General features: G+C 40.7%; 1 protein-coding gene across 1 annotated transcript; it reads left to right on the top strand.

Annotated features, from left to right (window-relative positions):
* Positions 1–8,664: 8,664 nt before the first annotated feature.
* Positions 8,665–14,238, top strand: GCK72_007702 (uncharacterized protein; the record flags this gene model as incomplete). The annotated part of the gene is made up of 8 exons (XM_003107115.2): positions 8,665–8,874; positions 10,035–10,170; positions 10,925–10,986; positions 11,045–11,131; positions 11,178–11,351; positions 11,397–11,486; positions 12,774–13,335; positions 14,084–14,238. The coding sequence occupies 8 exons, from the start codon at positions 8,665–8,667 to the stop codon at positions 14,236–14,238; spliced, it is 1,476 nt and encodes a 491-aa protein (XP_003107163.2).
* Positions 14,239–16,269: the final 2,031 nt, after the last annotated feature.

Genomic DNA, 16,269 nt, shown 5'->3' with positions numbered 1-16,269 from the left:
AGCCGGAGATTGCCTCAATCCTCCAGGCGAGTTACACCAAACTATCCGAGCAGCTCACCAAGCTCGACAATTCTGACAGCGAAGCATTGTCGCTAGTCCTGAAACATCCAGCGCTGTGCTCCAACTCTGAAGTTCGCATAAAAAACGTAGTCGCACTTTGCGATCACATCAAGGAGCGTGGCTACCCCGAGCTGATCACAAAAGGTAAAGCAATCCTTCAACACATCGAAGTAATGCTTAAAAACCTGGCTGACACCCAGCCACTGGCACCCAGGCGCAAAACATCGGACGAGACAATCATCAATCCACGAGTCCAGTCCGCGCTCCAGGCACTGCCGTCGACCAGCGAGTCGGACAACAGTCAGGATCACGATCACCAGCGCACTCATTCCAATAAAACGGAGGAAGAGCATACTTTATCTTCTCCCTCCAACGACAATCAGGATCGCACTCCCAGCAGTCCGACAACTTCATCAAAAGACGATTACGGTCGGTCCCCCACCAAGGACAATACGGGAAACCACTTCTTCCCCAAATCTTCTGAACCAAACGGTCCAATCTTGACTGGCACCCAGCCAAAGAAAGGACATCAACAAGACAAGGATACTCATACCAATTCCAAACCAACTACTACTGTGTTCCCAAACGATAACACTTCTGAACCTGAGATAACATATGAGGTGTTGGAAACACTATTACGCCGTTTCAGCGAAAAAGTGAAAGTTGAGGTCACCGAGACTATTCACAAAGCGGTTCAAAAAGTAGACAAAAAAGTGGAAACACATGCCAGAACACAAGGTATATTTCTGCAATCTATACAAGCCATGAAAAGCAATCTGGAGATGGTTCAAGACCAACTTGAACAGCAACAACAACAACAATCACGTTGTGCCCACTCACTACAGAGCGTGGACCCTCAATCCACACACGACGCTCATCAGTTATGCCTCAGCAACACACAAAATGCAGGAAACTCCAACGATGTCTGTGGAGCCAACAACACAAAGTCTCCAGAAACTGCCAGTCCGGTGATTCAAAGCCCGAGCCCAGCTCGCGGCTCACCAATCGGCACTCACAGCACACAGTCCGCAGACCTTAACACCATCTTCAACACTTTGAAACCATTCTCTGGAGAAAACGAACAATACTCTCTATTCATCACTCGTTTCAATTCTCTTGTTCACACTAACCCATCGATCGATACCATCATGAAACAGAATATCCTGATATCCCTGCTAGAAGGTGATGCGAAGGACTTAATCACATCTGATGAGTTATCGGAAGGGGCATATGATGAATTACGCACAAACCTTGAAAAGGTATACAACCGAAAAAATGATCGACGCAAACAGTTGATCGAAAGCTACAGAAATTTGCCGTTCCACCAATCGGATTACGAGCAGATGGATAAGGATGTGATGAAACACGTCTGTCTCACCAATTCTCTGCAAAAATGCCAGGTCTCAATAAACGACCCGTTCTTGATCGACACCTTTGTCGACAAGCTACCAATTCGCATAATGCGATCTTTCATCAAGCAGACACGGAACTCGACTCCATCCTTTTTGGAGGCATCCACCCTGATCCAGACTCTAATTTCAGAAAACCGTGCACTTGACGATGCGGAACAACGAAAGAAAAACCGTACGCAGCTCACCGAGATCTGCACAGCTGAGGTTAATAAGCTTTCGATCTCCGCAAAGTCACCTCGGAACAACGAAAGCCGACACAAGCAATCACGGCCCCCAAAGCCATCAAAATGGAGATCAGCTCCCTGCACATTCTGCCAACAGAATCATCCAACGAACACGTGTCAAATTCCTGCAAAGGAGAAACGCGATTCGATCATGAAACAAAATTTGTGTCTCAATTGTCTTCGCAACGATCATCTCGTTTCGGACTGTCAATCAAGATTTAGATGCAACACGTGCAACCGGAAGCATCATTCAGTGATCTGCCAAGAGAACGAGAAGCTTGAGAAGCTTGACACCTTAGTCAATTGCGTCAACACCAACGAGAATCTCAAAACGTTTTTTCGTAACAACGGAGTTGACCTCTAGACAGAACCACCAAACTGCACGGTACGGTCTCTCACCTCGACCAACACAAACTCCACATATTCACAAACACATAACACCTGTCACACCAGGTAACACAACACCAGATACCATCATGTCTACACCAGACATACCTACAACAATAGAAGATTCGACACAAAACACCGTATCTCTTAATCTGCAAACCAACATTACCACAATCACTGTCAATTTGTCTGTAATCTCAGACCCACACTACACATTACCATTCCTCCAGCTGCTAACACCATCTGGAGCAAGACTCAACGCTTTAGTTGATAGCGGAGCGACAACTTCTCTCATTGCAAAACCAGCAGTGCTGAGATTACGATGTCCGGTACACTATCAAAAATTAGTTAACTTTCGAGGATTCATTTCATCCTCAGGACCACAACAAGTCAAATTCTACAAATTAGACATTATGGACAAATCGGGAAAGGCATGTAGCACTATCCTTCCCGAGTACCCCCAACTCCCCACGGTCGTGAAAGCACCAACTTTCTCACAAAAAGACTTGGAGTACCTAATTCAAAAGAATTTTGACCAACAACAACTCACAGGTCTCCAGAAATTCAATGGGAAACCAATTGATCTCATTATAGGAAACAACGTCCTACCCACCTTACTTTCCACAAGCACAAGACACGTCTTACCGAGCGGTCGGATCGTGGAAGATACACAAGTAGGCGTAATAACCCACCCAAGTCCAGTGCCAGATGCACTCCAACGGGCCACGGAAACACAAAATGACTCTTCAGATCAGAACAATGACTACAACGAGTCATACATTAACACTATCGACATGTCCGATTATGATCGCCCAGAAGAGTTATCAGTCGAAATAAGTCAGTCACCACAAGTGACAAACGCACGCCTGGATTGGCTTCTTGAACAATCTTGGAAACTCGAAGTTCTCGGAATAGAACCACCAACTGCTATTCTACAAAGAGTACAGCTCAATCAGGATCTCATACTCAAGTACAAAAAGACAGCCATTCTAGATAAAGACAACAAACTATACGTTCAGTTTCCATTCAACGGAAAGGAGGCCACACTCCACGACAACTACTTAGTCGCTGTTAAACGTCTCATATCACTATTAGAAGTACAACTAGCTTCCATGACGGATCGGGCAACGTACAACAACATTATTCAGCAGCAATTAATTTCTGGCATAATCGAACTAGTTCCAGAAAATGAGCAGCACATCGGCCCACATTATTACATCCCCCACCGGGTAATTATCAAACCCGATGCTCAAAACACAAAACTCCGCATCGTACTCGACGCCTCTTCACACATGAAGAACGAACAGTCACTGAATCAATGTATACACCCAGGCCCATCGATTCTGAAATCGATCCTCGGTATCCTATTCAGATCACGGACCAAGCCGTACCTCATGATTGCCGACTTGGAGAAGGCCTTCCATCAGGTCAGACTTCAACCTCAACACAGAAATTGCACCAAATTTCTTTGGTTGAAAGACCACACCAAACCGGCCACTCCAGACAATATCGTCACGTACCGGTTTACACGGCTGCCATTTGGCATAACCGCGTCACCTTTTCTCCTGGCGATCACAACTCAGGTACATGGAACTTAACCCACATCCAATCCACGAAAAGATCACACAAAATCTTTATGTGGACAACGTTATGTTCACACCAGAGTCCACAGAAGAACTCCTCAAAAACTACCAAGAATCCGTAGCGACCTTCTCATCGATGCATATGAGACTCAGAGACTTCTTGTGCAATAACAAGACAGTCATGAACGCAATACCTGAAGAAGACAGATCCAAAAGCACGATCTGTAAGCTCCTAGGACATCATTGGGATGCTGATAAGGACACCTTGACCATCAAGATAGCTCAGCCACCAGAAGGCATTCCAACGAAACGTCAACTCGCTTCGTTCATAGCTTCAACATACGATCCTCAAGGACTAATCTCCCCACTCGGAGTGGCAAGTAAATCCTTGATGGCGAAAGTATGGAAGTATAAACTGAAATGGAAGGACCCACTACCAACTACTCTGTTATCTGATTGGGAAAAAATAAAAGCAGCAATAACAGCAAAATCCTACACAGTTCCAAGGAGGATCACACCAGCTCAAGGGTTCATTAACGCATCGCTTGTCATGTTCTCCGATGCCTCCAAAGATCACTATGCGACATGCGCATATCTGAGATTCGAGTGTCAAGATAACACCACACAAGTACAGTTACTCTTCTCAAAAACACGGATCAAACCAATGAACAATGAGCACCTTACAATACCACGAATGGAACTCTTAGGAGTTCTCACAGCCGTCAACGCAGCATCCACGATACTTACGGAAGTGAACATCACACTTTCATCAATAACATTTTTTTGCGACAACACCGCGGTACTCAACTGGGTTCAACACAAAAATTCATCCGACAAATGGGTGAGTAACAGAGTGCGAGCAATAACTGAACTCGAACAAGAATTCACAAAGAAGAAACTCTCTCCAACATTTCGATATGTTCCAACGGATAGAAATCCAGCGGATATCGCATCACGTGGAGCCACGTTACAGCAAATTAAAGAAAGCAATCTCTGGCAACACGGACCAGAATTCCTTCTACAAGATCAAGCTTACTGGCCCAAGTCCTTGGAACAATCTCCAGAAGATCCCAAAGAGTTTCACTTCTTCACTCTGGACACCTCAGCACCACCATTCCCTCCACACCGAGGGCTACCGTCTGAATATCCACCACACCAATATGAATCCATCATACCATACGATAACACCAACAGTTTGGTGAAACTAACAACAATTGTTCAAAAAGTGATGAGATGGATACACATCGTGGTTCGGAAACGCAACGAACGTTACCCACAACACCCATATTTGTGGCAATCCCAAACTTTGAAAACCTTTGCTCTAGCTCGAATGAGCAGAAACGAAGTTCAACAACGCATAGTTGCCCACAAGTATATCATTCAAGACCACTACGCAGACTCCAAAAGTCAGCTCAACATCGAGATACCAAAGTCTCAACAAATCCAGAAAACGGAGGATGGACTTTACCTCTACCACAACACATATGTAAACAAACAACACCTTAACATGCCCAAATCGCTCATATACATCATCCACAAACATCGTTTGGCAAGACTCATTGCTTTGGACTCCCACAAAAGTCTACTGCATCAAGGCCCCAAAGACATGGCAACCGACATCCAACAAAAATATTGGATAAAACGGATCACATCCTTAACACGATCAGTCAGAAAAGGATGCATCACATGCAAACGGCGACACGGCCTACCATACACATACCCATTTGCCACATCCTTACCAACAGTCCGCACACAATCATGTAGACCATTTCAACACATTGGATTGGACTATTTTGGACCAATTGGATACAAGACAGAGACCGGGCAAACAGGAAAGTTGTGGTCCATGCTCACAACTTGTCTCGTCACGAGAGCAGTCCATATCGAAGTCGTACCAGACAACACGACAGCAAGCTTCCTTCTGGCAATGAGAAGATTTATTGGCCGCAGAGGGTCCCCTAAAACTATAATTTCCGACAATGCACCAGCATTCACATTGGGATACACTATGATCAATGCTGACATAAACACATTGATTAACTCAAGTCAAACACTCACGTGTTTTCTCGCATCAAAAGCGATAGAAGTCAAACAAATTACACCATTCGCTCCCTGGCAAGGAGGGGTGTACGAAAGAATTGTAGCAATTGTCAAAAACATGTTTTATAAATCCATCGGTCGACTACAACTGTCGTTCCTCGAAGTAGAAACATTGTTGATAGAATGTGAAGGGATTATAAACAGCCGCCCAATAACGGCGAATCCCGTAAGCATCTCGGACACAGAAGCAATACGCCCAGTAGACTTCATCAGTCCACAAGCTGAGTTATCCCTCCCGAACCACTCCGGAGATACCACAACGGCCCACATGGGGTTAACAGAGAAACAAACCAGAGAATACCTCAAGCATCTCGACAATATCCGACTCCAGTTGTGGGACCAATTTTACAACTCAATGTACACAGGGTACAATGCCCCAACATACAAAAACAAATCACACTGCACAATAGCTCCAGAACCGAACCAAGTTGTTCTGGTCCACACGCCAAATCTCCCTCGATACAGATGGCCTCTAGCACGCATCATACAGTAGCGAGCATAAGTGAGTACCCCTAGGTACTTTTATGTGTAACTCAGCTGAATCATGTCCGTTTTGCCTAAACTTTTTTTTGAAAGGAAGCCAAAATATTCAGCGATACGAATATAGGTTTTTTGACAAACTTCCATTACTGATTTTTTCGATAATCGATTTTTCCTGATCTTGATTTAAAAATCCGAAAAAAAACTTTTTATTTTTCTCTTGGAGTTATTGAGTTTTTGATGTCAAAATGATGGAACATGTTAAAATAAACAAAAAATTATGTTGAACCGGCTTCTCAACTCCTGAGCATCGTGCTAGAGCTCCAGAAGTCAAAAGTAGTGCATTCGAAAAAATCTTCATAACTCCTCAAAAAAGGTTTCAAATTAGCCGAAACATGCACCAAAAGACGTGTCTTGTGTTTTTCTACAAACCAACATCAAAAAATTACAGTTTAAGAAAAAATAATTTTTCTAATTTTTTCACTAAAATTTTTTTTAATTCCTATTTTTTCTCAATTTCTGGTATTTTCTGACTACAACACGAACAAGGAACACATAAATGTGTTTTATTATGTGTGATAAAGCATCTTGCATGCAGTATTTAAAAGTTATGTTTGTTTTTCATGCAGAAAATACCAGAAATTGAGAAAAAATAGGAATTAAAAAAAAATTTTAGTGAAAAAATTAGAAAAATTAATTTTTCTTAAACTGTAATTTTTTAATGTTGGTTTGTAGAAAAACTTAAGACACGTCTTTTGGTGCATGTTTCGGCTAATTTGAAGCCTTTTTTGAGGAGTTATGAAGATTTTTTCGAATGCACTACTTTTGACTTCTGGAGCTCTAGCACGATGCTCAGGAGTTGAGAAGCCAATTCAACATAAGTTTTTGTTTATCTGAACATGTTCCATCATTTTGACATCAAAAACTCAATAACTCCAAGAGAAAAATAAAAAGTTTTTTTTCGGATTTTTAAATCAAGATCAGGAAAAATCGATTATCGAAAAAATCAGTGATGGAAGTTTTTCAAAAAACCTATATTCGTATTGCTGAATATTTTGGCTTCCTTTCAAAAAAAAGTTTAGGCAAAACGGACATGATTCAGCTGAGTTACACATAAAAGTACCTAGGGGTACTCACTTATGCTCGCTACTGTAGAACTACTCCCATCCAAAGATGGACAGGTACGATCCGTAATCGTAAAGTGCAAGAACAAACTTGTAGAACGCACAATAAACCAACTCATACCGTTGGAGTTATCGACAGCAGCAGTCGAGACCACCCCAGACGCCCCACCTGTGGCTTCGGGACAACCCACCAGTGCTCCGAGCACCTCTTGCGCCCCCCCAGTGTCGCGGAATTAATAGGTCTCAATTCACGACCTAACACAATCTACCAAAGCCACAACGGCTCCAGCATAATTACAACTGTCTCCACCAGACTACAACTTCACATTAATAATACATTAACTAACCCACGTGACCTTCCAACCGTCTGGCAATGCTAACCTTCTCGACTACAACAAATACCCGTGACCTTGGCCTTCAATCGTGACCGTGTGCCCTGGAGATAACGATCTGCCCTACATTCTGTACATAAAAGGAAGAAGAATCGACCAGAAGATCACTCAAACCGCTTCCTGTGAAGCCTGCTTCAACTGCCAAGCCGTCTCCGCCTTCATGCCATCCCCGCCATCATCTGCTTCGAAAGGAACCATCCCGAAGAAGGAGAAGGACGAGATGCCGCCACCGCCCGTGCCTATGGATACCACGGAGCCCGTTGGAGGAAAGCCCAAAATCCCATTGCTGAATGAACTCGGTTAGTAGTGTATTATTCCCTAATAAAGTTGTGAAACTTCTTCTTGTTATTACTGTCGCCAAACTAGTCTGACTTGGGGTTCCACGCCTTATAAGTCAGAACATTGGTAGTGAGAGGGCCTCTGCTGGAGACCGTGTGGGGTCTGGTAAAGGGATCAAACAAGAAAAAGAGAGACGCAGACATTACGAGAAACAGAATGAGAGAGTGTTTGATGTGGAGAGCCGCAGACAACTTCCCAGTGTGGAGGAATAGACGATCGCGCTCCACCGCACCTTCCCTTTGCGGCAGATTCGAACGAAAATTGATTTTCAACAGTTGATTTTGGCGGTGCCGTGTACCCCCAATTACCGTCATTACGTTATCTAGAGTAAACATCTGCTCTCTATTGTTTGTGTGACCTACACCTGCCTGTTTTACATACATACACTGTACTGGCCGTTCTCACCCTAATCCACTTTCCCTGAATATTTTACCCTCACACTTATCTCATTCGTCCTCTTTTCTTTTTGAGACTCTGGCCGTTCTCACTCAAGGCAATTTCCCAGACTTTTCTCATTCATTTGCCCTTTCTTGTAGATGACTTCCCTGTCTACACACTCAATAATGTCCGATTCATCCACTACCTCCACTGCCGAATCAGATGTCATTGATCAAGAGAATATCAATCGGGACCCTATATTCTATGAGCCGAGCCGTCTGCAATCAACAAGTATATTGGCGGAAAATAACCAAATCTCCACACTCGCCTGCAAAGTTTGTGGAGATAAACCCCGCGGAGTTCACTATGGAGTTCTAGCGTGTGAAGGTTGTAGGGTGAGTATTTTATTTCATTTTTCGAAAATTCTGACAAGGATAGTCATGGCTTTCAAACGATCTATAAAATTGGTCATATATACTCTACTACGGGGAGTCCAGGCTAATTGTCTCAGTGAGCCGAGTTATGAGCTATAAATTGTAGTTATTTTCTAGATCGTTTTGTGATTTTCAATCATTAAACTATATAAAATCCAAAAAATCCAAAAAAAATCGACTAAAACCGACTAAAACCTAAGGAAGGCTCGTGTACTCCTCGTGGACAAGTTGGGGTCAAAGTTTTCAAAATTTTGTCTTGTTTAGCTATTTTTTGGAATTTTTTCAAAATGTTTCATAATTTTTTAATATAACGACGTTGTAAGCCGTTTAATTCGACGTTTTCTTTGAAAAAATCAACTAAAATCGACGAAAACCTAGAAAAGGCTCGTGTACTCCTCGTGGACAAGTTGGGTTGAAAATTTTCGAAATTCGGTCATTTTTCAGTTATTTTTCAAATCTTTTTGTGATTCTCAGTCATTAAAACATTGTAAACCGTTTCAATTACAATATTTCTATGTAAAAATCCTCAAAAATCGACTAAAATCTAGGAAAGGCTCGTATACTCCTCGTGGACAAGTTGGGGGGGGGGGGGGGGGGGGGGAGGGAGAGGGTTGAAAGTTTTCGAATTTTTTCAAAATTTTTTAATACAACAACGTTGTAAAACGTTTAAATTGACGTTTTCTATAAAAATGCCAAAAAATCCGCAAAAATCGACTAAAACCTAAGGAAGGCTCGTGTACTCCTCGTGGACAAACTTTTCATATGGTTAACTTTTTTACATAAAATTCCACATCGGCCGCATATACGCCACAGAGCGGTTCCATTTGTTTTCCCCAGCAGTTTACCGCTGCTCGTATGCTAAAATAATGAGGAAATCTTTGCGAATACTATTTGCCAATTTGAAAAATTGTGTGAAAAAGTGTGAAATTGTGATTTGTGAAAAAGTTTGATCATTTGAAAACTTTGAGAGCTCATAACTTGGCTCGCAGATATATTCAACCGGTTTTGATGGCAGAAATGGAGTCCCCATAGTCAAAAGTACCTACGATCAAATTTATAGGTTGTTTGCAAGCCAAAGACTTCCCTTATGAGAAACAAGAACCTAATTATTAAATTTTCAGTCGTTCTTCCGTACTAATCGGGACAAAAAAGAGGAATTGAAATGTCGGAAGAGTAACAAGTGTGTGGTCGATAAATACTCACGCAACAAATGTGGGAAATGCAGAATGGAGAAATGTCTGAAATTGGGAATGGACTGTGAGTTTGTATGTTCGCACAGGGTCATTGAACGTAAAGTTACCGCGAAATTCAGATCCAAATTTTTTTATGTTGAATAAATTCTATATTTTTTGTACGAAGTTTGACCAAAAAAGTGAGATTCATTAAAAAAATTTAACTCCGTATCGTTCGTTCCCGTTAGAAGCACGCAATTTGGCTGAGCGGCGACTCAACCTGTCAAGAGGTGTGCAAACGCGCTTCACTAGACACCCGGTTTCGCGGGAAAACTATGAAAATCGTGGTTTTTTGAATGAAAATCGTGGTTTTTTGAAGGAAAATCGCGATTTTTAAAATAAAAATCGAGATTTTTTGAATGAAAATCATATTTTTTTGACTGAAAATCGTAGTTTTTCGAATGAAAATCGTAGTTTTTTGAGTGAAAATCGTGGTTTTTCGGCTGAAAATCGTGGTTTTCTGAATGAAAATCGTGACTTTTAAATGAAAATCGTGGTTTTTTGGCTAAAATTCGTGGTTTTTGAATGAAAATCGTTATTTTTTGAATGAAAATCGTGATTTTTTGAGTGAAAATCGTGGTTTTTTGAATGAAAATTGTGGTTTTCTGGCTGAACATTTAACTCCGTATCGTCCGTTCACGTTATAAGCGCGCGATTTTGCTGAGCGGCGACTCAACCTACCAAGTGGTGTGCAAACGCGCTTCACTAGACTTCCGGTTTCGGACTAATTATGACCCTGTGTGTTGGTATAGTTTTCATAACTCTTACCGTCTTTTCAGATAACTTGCGTAGACCTGCAAACGGTGGATTTGGTAAAGGAAGAAAACTAGTTATCAAAAAGGTTAGTTGGAAAACTCACTTATTTTTATAATTAATTTTTTTTTAAATTTTTTTTGCAGATTCAACGCGCCCATGATTGCTGTAGAGTCTGTGGAGACATTTCGTTTGAACACTTTTTTGATATAGTAGCATGTGAAGGATGCAAGGTATGTGTATCTAACCAATTAAACTAATTAAAAAATGCAATTCCAGGGATTCTTCCGTACTCATCATGAGAAAGATATAAAACTTGAATGTCGAGTGGATGGCAACTGTGATATCAACATAATTTCACGAAACACATGTAAAAGTTGTCGAATGAAAAAGTGTCTGGAAGCAGGAATGGGACTGAAACATAAAGTTTTTTCGAAATCAGAGTTTACAGAGGTATCTTAAAATAGTCTACCGTAATCCACATGTTTTCTATTACAGATAGTCAATAAAGTGGGTCGAAGTTTTGGACAAAGTTGTACTTACAAGGATACAGATATTGAAAGCGTAGAAAAAAGCAATTTCGAATTGGTTAGTTTTTTAAAATTAGTTTTTGATGAGTCTTGGAGACGCTGCTTTCAAGCAATTTAAAATACCGAAAAACGGTTAAAAATGACAAAATTTTGAAAAATTTCACCCCAAACTTGTCCACGAGGAGTACACGAGCCTACCCTAGGTTTTAGTCGATTTTAGTCAATTTTTTGGATTTTTTGGTGTACAACGTTTTAATGAGTGAAAATCACAAAAAGATCTGAAAAATAACTGAAAAATAATCAAATTTCGAAAGGTTTCACTTCCAACTTGTCCACGAGGAGTACACCAGCCTTTCTTCGATTTTAGTTGATTTTAGTCGATTTTTTTTGATGTTACATAGAAAACTGCCAATCTAAACGGTATACAATGTTGTTATATTAAACAATTATGAAAAATTTCAAAAACTTTCACCTCCAACTTGTCCACGAGGAGTACACGAGCCTTCCTTTGGTTTTAGACCATTTTTTTTTGGTTTTTTGGATTTTTACATAGAAAATTGGTAATTGAAACGGTTTACAACATCGTTATATCAAAAAATTCCAAAAAAAAAGCTAAACATGGCGAAAAATTTCAAAAATTTGACCCCCAACTTGCCCACGAGGAGTACACGAAACCCTCGAGCTGAAATTTTCTACAAATTGCTGCATAGGTACTTTTAGAAACGCTGATTTTAAAAACCCAACTAATTTTATGTTTAGACCCGTGTGAAATGAGATATAGACGATGAAAGGCTGCCGCAGAAATTGTCCACGAGGAGTACACCACCTGCAACCTTAAAACTGTTGTAGATTCAGCACCTCAGCTTTCTAGTCATATAAAATTTGTGCAAATTAGACATCTGGATACACAGATGTCTAGACAGACAATAGAGACGCTTCGGGACGTATATGCGGCCTGTTTGGAATTCCATGTGAAAAATCTGGGCCATATGAAAAGTTTTCCACGAGGAGTACACGAGCCTTCCTTAGGTTTTCACTGATTTTTGCGGATTTTTCCATAGAAAACGTCAATTTAAACGGTTTGCAACATCGTTATATCAAAAAATCACGAAAAATTCCAAAAAAATAGCTAAACATGACAAAATTTCGAAAATTTCACCCCCAACTTGTCCACGAGGAGTACACGAGCCTGCCTTAGGTTTTACTCGATTTTTGCGGATTTTTTTGGATTTTTACACTCCCCGTAGTCGAAAATACCTATGAACTAATTTATAGATCGTTTGAAAGTCATTTCTCTAAAAACTTTCTTTTGAAGGAAATTTTCAACAATTTTTTATTTTTTCAGACCCGCTTCGACGACCCATTGATTAATCGAATCAATGCGTGGCAAGTCTATGCTCCAATAATAGATTTCGAGAACCATCAGACTGGACTCTTTGTGAATCACCTGCCATTTATCAAAACTTTTGAAATAAATGACAAGGTCATTCTATTCAAAAGGAGCAGTTTTCTGATGTTTGTACTCAGAAACATCACCAAATTTAGTTCTGATGGATTCATGCTTCCATCGAAACTCAATTCCAAGATCAAGATTCCCTATGAAACATTAAAAATAGTCTATGGAGATCTTCTCATCAATGAGATCATTTCAATTGCTTCAAAACTCGAATCAATGGATTTAAGCCATCATGAGCTATCTCTTTTCACGGCACTCGTCTTTTTTCTTCCGTTCACGGCGGATGCTCCGGAAAGAACAAGAAATAAGGAGAAATTCAAAAGCCACAAAACATTGGAGTTGGTTTATCACTGCTACAAAACATTTCTCAATCGGATGTTTTCAAAATACGAAAATGGACATGACACTATTTCTGAGCTCGATGAGATGACTTTTAAGTTAGAAGATCTTAGTAAGTTCATACTCACGATGAAGCCAGGGCTACCAATCAGAGTTGTCCGGAACCCAGATTCCGGATTCCAAAATTCCGGAATTCCGTGTTTTTTGACATTCCGGAAATCCGGGTTTTTTGACATTCCGGAATTCCGGGTTTTTTTAACATTCCGGAATTCCGAGTTTTTGACATTCCGGAATTCCGGGTTTTTGAGTTTCCTTTTTTCTGGAATCCAGAATTCCGGAATTCCGGGTTTTTTGACATTCCGGAATTCCGGGTTTATTGACATTCCGGATTCCGGATTCCAAAATTCCGGAATTCCGGATTCCGATATTCCGGAATTCCGGGTTTTTGACATTCCGGAATTCCGGGTTTTTTTGACATTCCGGAATTCTGGGTTTTTTGACATTCCGGAATTCCGGATTCCAAAATTCTGGAATTCCGGGTTTTTTGAAATTCCGGAATTCCGGGTTTTTTGACATTCCGGAATTCCGGGTTTTGGCATTCCGGAACTCCGAGTTTTTGACATTCCGGAATTCCGGGTTTTTTGACATTCCGGAATTCCGGGTTTTTTTGACATTCCGGAATTCTGGGTTTTTTGACATTCCGGAATTCCGGATTCCAAAATTCTGGAATTCCGGGTTTTTTGACATTCCGGAATTCCGGGTTTTTTGACAATCCGGAATTCCGGGTTTTTTCGTCATTCCGGAATTCCGGGGTTATTTGAATTTATGAGCAATTATGTAATTATAATTAATTCTTCCAGATAAACTCCACCGCGACAACACGATTTCCTTCTTACAAGTCAACTCGAAATTCATGAAAATTCCACTATTTTTGTGTGAAGTCTACGAGATTCCGAAACCGAAAAGTCTGAGTTTGAGTCAACTTCTTGAATCTACAAATGCTGATTGTGACTAACCATATTGATTATTTTGACCTCTCTAATACCGTCTTTCTACACCAATAAAAAAGGTTTTGTATAATTTTTTTTCAAATTTTTAATTAACCGGATGGCTATCCGTCCGTCAATGTGCCTCGAGCCGAGAAAAAGTGTCAAAAAATGAAATTTTCAAAATTTCTCGAAAACCTGAGATTCCACACTCAAATAATTTTCATTTCTGATTTAACCTCGTTTCAAGCTTTCATAAAAATACCCACAAGCCTAGGTTCCGTTCACTTTGGATCCCACCACGAACCTCCCGGGTTACTGTAGCTTTCGTGACGAGACCCAAATCGCTCAGAATATAGGCTTGTGGGTACTTTTCTAAACCGTCTCAACGAGCTGAATTTGAAAATTATAATGCAATTCTCGAAAATTATGGATTTGCTGTTTCAAAACAAATTTTTCGTTTTAGGATGCCGCGTTATTGACGCATTTTTTAAACGCCACTGCACATAAATGAAGAGTTTTGTGACTTTTAAACTTTAGGGTGCCCTGAAAAATGTCAAAAAAAACTTAAATAACCAAAAAAGATATTCTAGGCCGGTCCGTAGTCAATTAAAGTACAGTGACAAAAATACAGTGACCAAGTTACACTGACAAAAAAAGAATAGAGGCGAGTGTAACTTGGTCACTTCACTGTATTTTGTCACTGTATGTAAATCAACTATGCTAGAACAGCTTTTTTGGTCATTTTCTTGTTTTTGGCACTTTATCCCGGCACACGGCTCAATACCAAATAGCCATCCAACCCGTAGTAGGTCACAGACACACTGGATTGTGCGGTGTAACTTGGTCACTATAGTTCCGTTACAACAATAAGGGTATTTCAGTGGTAGGACCCTATTTTTCAAGATTTTAATAATGATTTTCAAATACAGCTCGTTGAGACGGTTCAGAAAAGTACCCACAAGCCTATATTCAGAGCGATTCGGGTCTCACCACGTAAGCTACAGTAACCCGGTAGGTTCGTGGTGGGACCCAAAGTGAACGGACTCTAGGCTTGTGGGTATTTTTCTAAAAGCTTGAAACGAGGTGAATTTAGAAATAAAAATTATTTGAGTGTAGAATCTCAGGTTTTCGAGAAATTTCGAAAATTACTTTTTTTTCTCCCTTTTCCCCGGTCCGAGGCCCATTATCTATTAGCCATCCGACCCGTATTTCATCAGGGACATAGAACTTATCGAGATCTACAATTTGGTATATTTTTCAGATTATAATATTGAGTTTTAAGGGAGTTACGCGTTACGCGCCGGCCCGCTTGACATTCTAGACCTGCCATATTGCTAATGCAAACGCGCTCTGACCTACATGCTATATAATGCCGGCGGGAACACACCAAATCTAATTTCATCTAGTTTTTGTTTTCTTTTTTGGGTCTTTTTGGTTCATTTTGTTCATTTTTCCTTGTCATTTTTCACATGGCTTAAAGTGCGCAGCTTTGTTTTTTTCGGGTCGCGTTGCGTGCGCGTCGCGGTTTATAGTGAGAGCTCAGCCAACTTTTTTTTGGCACCGTGCCAACTTTTGTGCGGTGGAGCGTGCTTTTTCACTTTTTTTCAATAAATCTCTGCGCATTGAGAGGGCCTCCGCTGGTGGCCTGGCCACCTCTCGTCGAACAAGAAAAGGAGAGACGCAGACACTACGAGAAAGACAATGAGAGAGTGTGAGAGGTGGAGAGACGCAGACAACTTCCCACGGCGGAGGGAAGGGGGACACAGAAATCGCGCTCCACCGCACTTCCCCTTTTGCGGCAGATTCGAATGCAACAGGCACTCGATAATCAATTCGTCTTCTATTTCTTGCTTGTTTTTCGATGTTTTTTCTTGGTTTTTTGGAGGATTAATATCGATTTTTATTGAAATATTAAAAAGTACATGTTGAAATTACATTTTTCATAGAAAAAACGATAATTCTGAGTTTCGGCAAAGATTTTTTGAAAAATACTGTAAAACCTATGATTTTTGTGTCGGATTTTTTTCGAAATGAGTTTTTTCATCAATTTAACAAAA

This window comes from Caenorhabditis remanei, chromosome II (genome assembly GCF_010183535.1).
Source record: "Caenorhabditis remanei strain PX506 chromosome II, whole genome shotgun sequence".
Lineage (NCBI taxonomy): Eukaryota > Metazoa > Nematoda > Chromadorea > Rhabditida > Rhabditidae > Caenorhabditis > Caenorhabditis remanei.
Note: the sequence above shows the minus strand (reverse complement) of the source record. Positions and strands in the feature narration are given on the sequence as shown.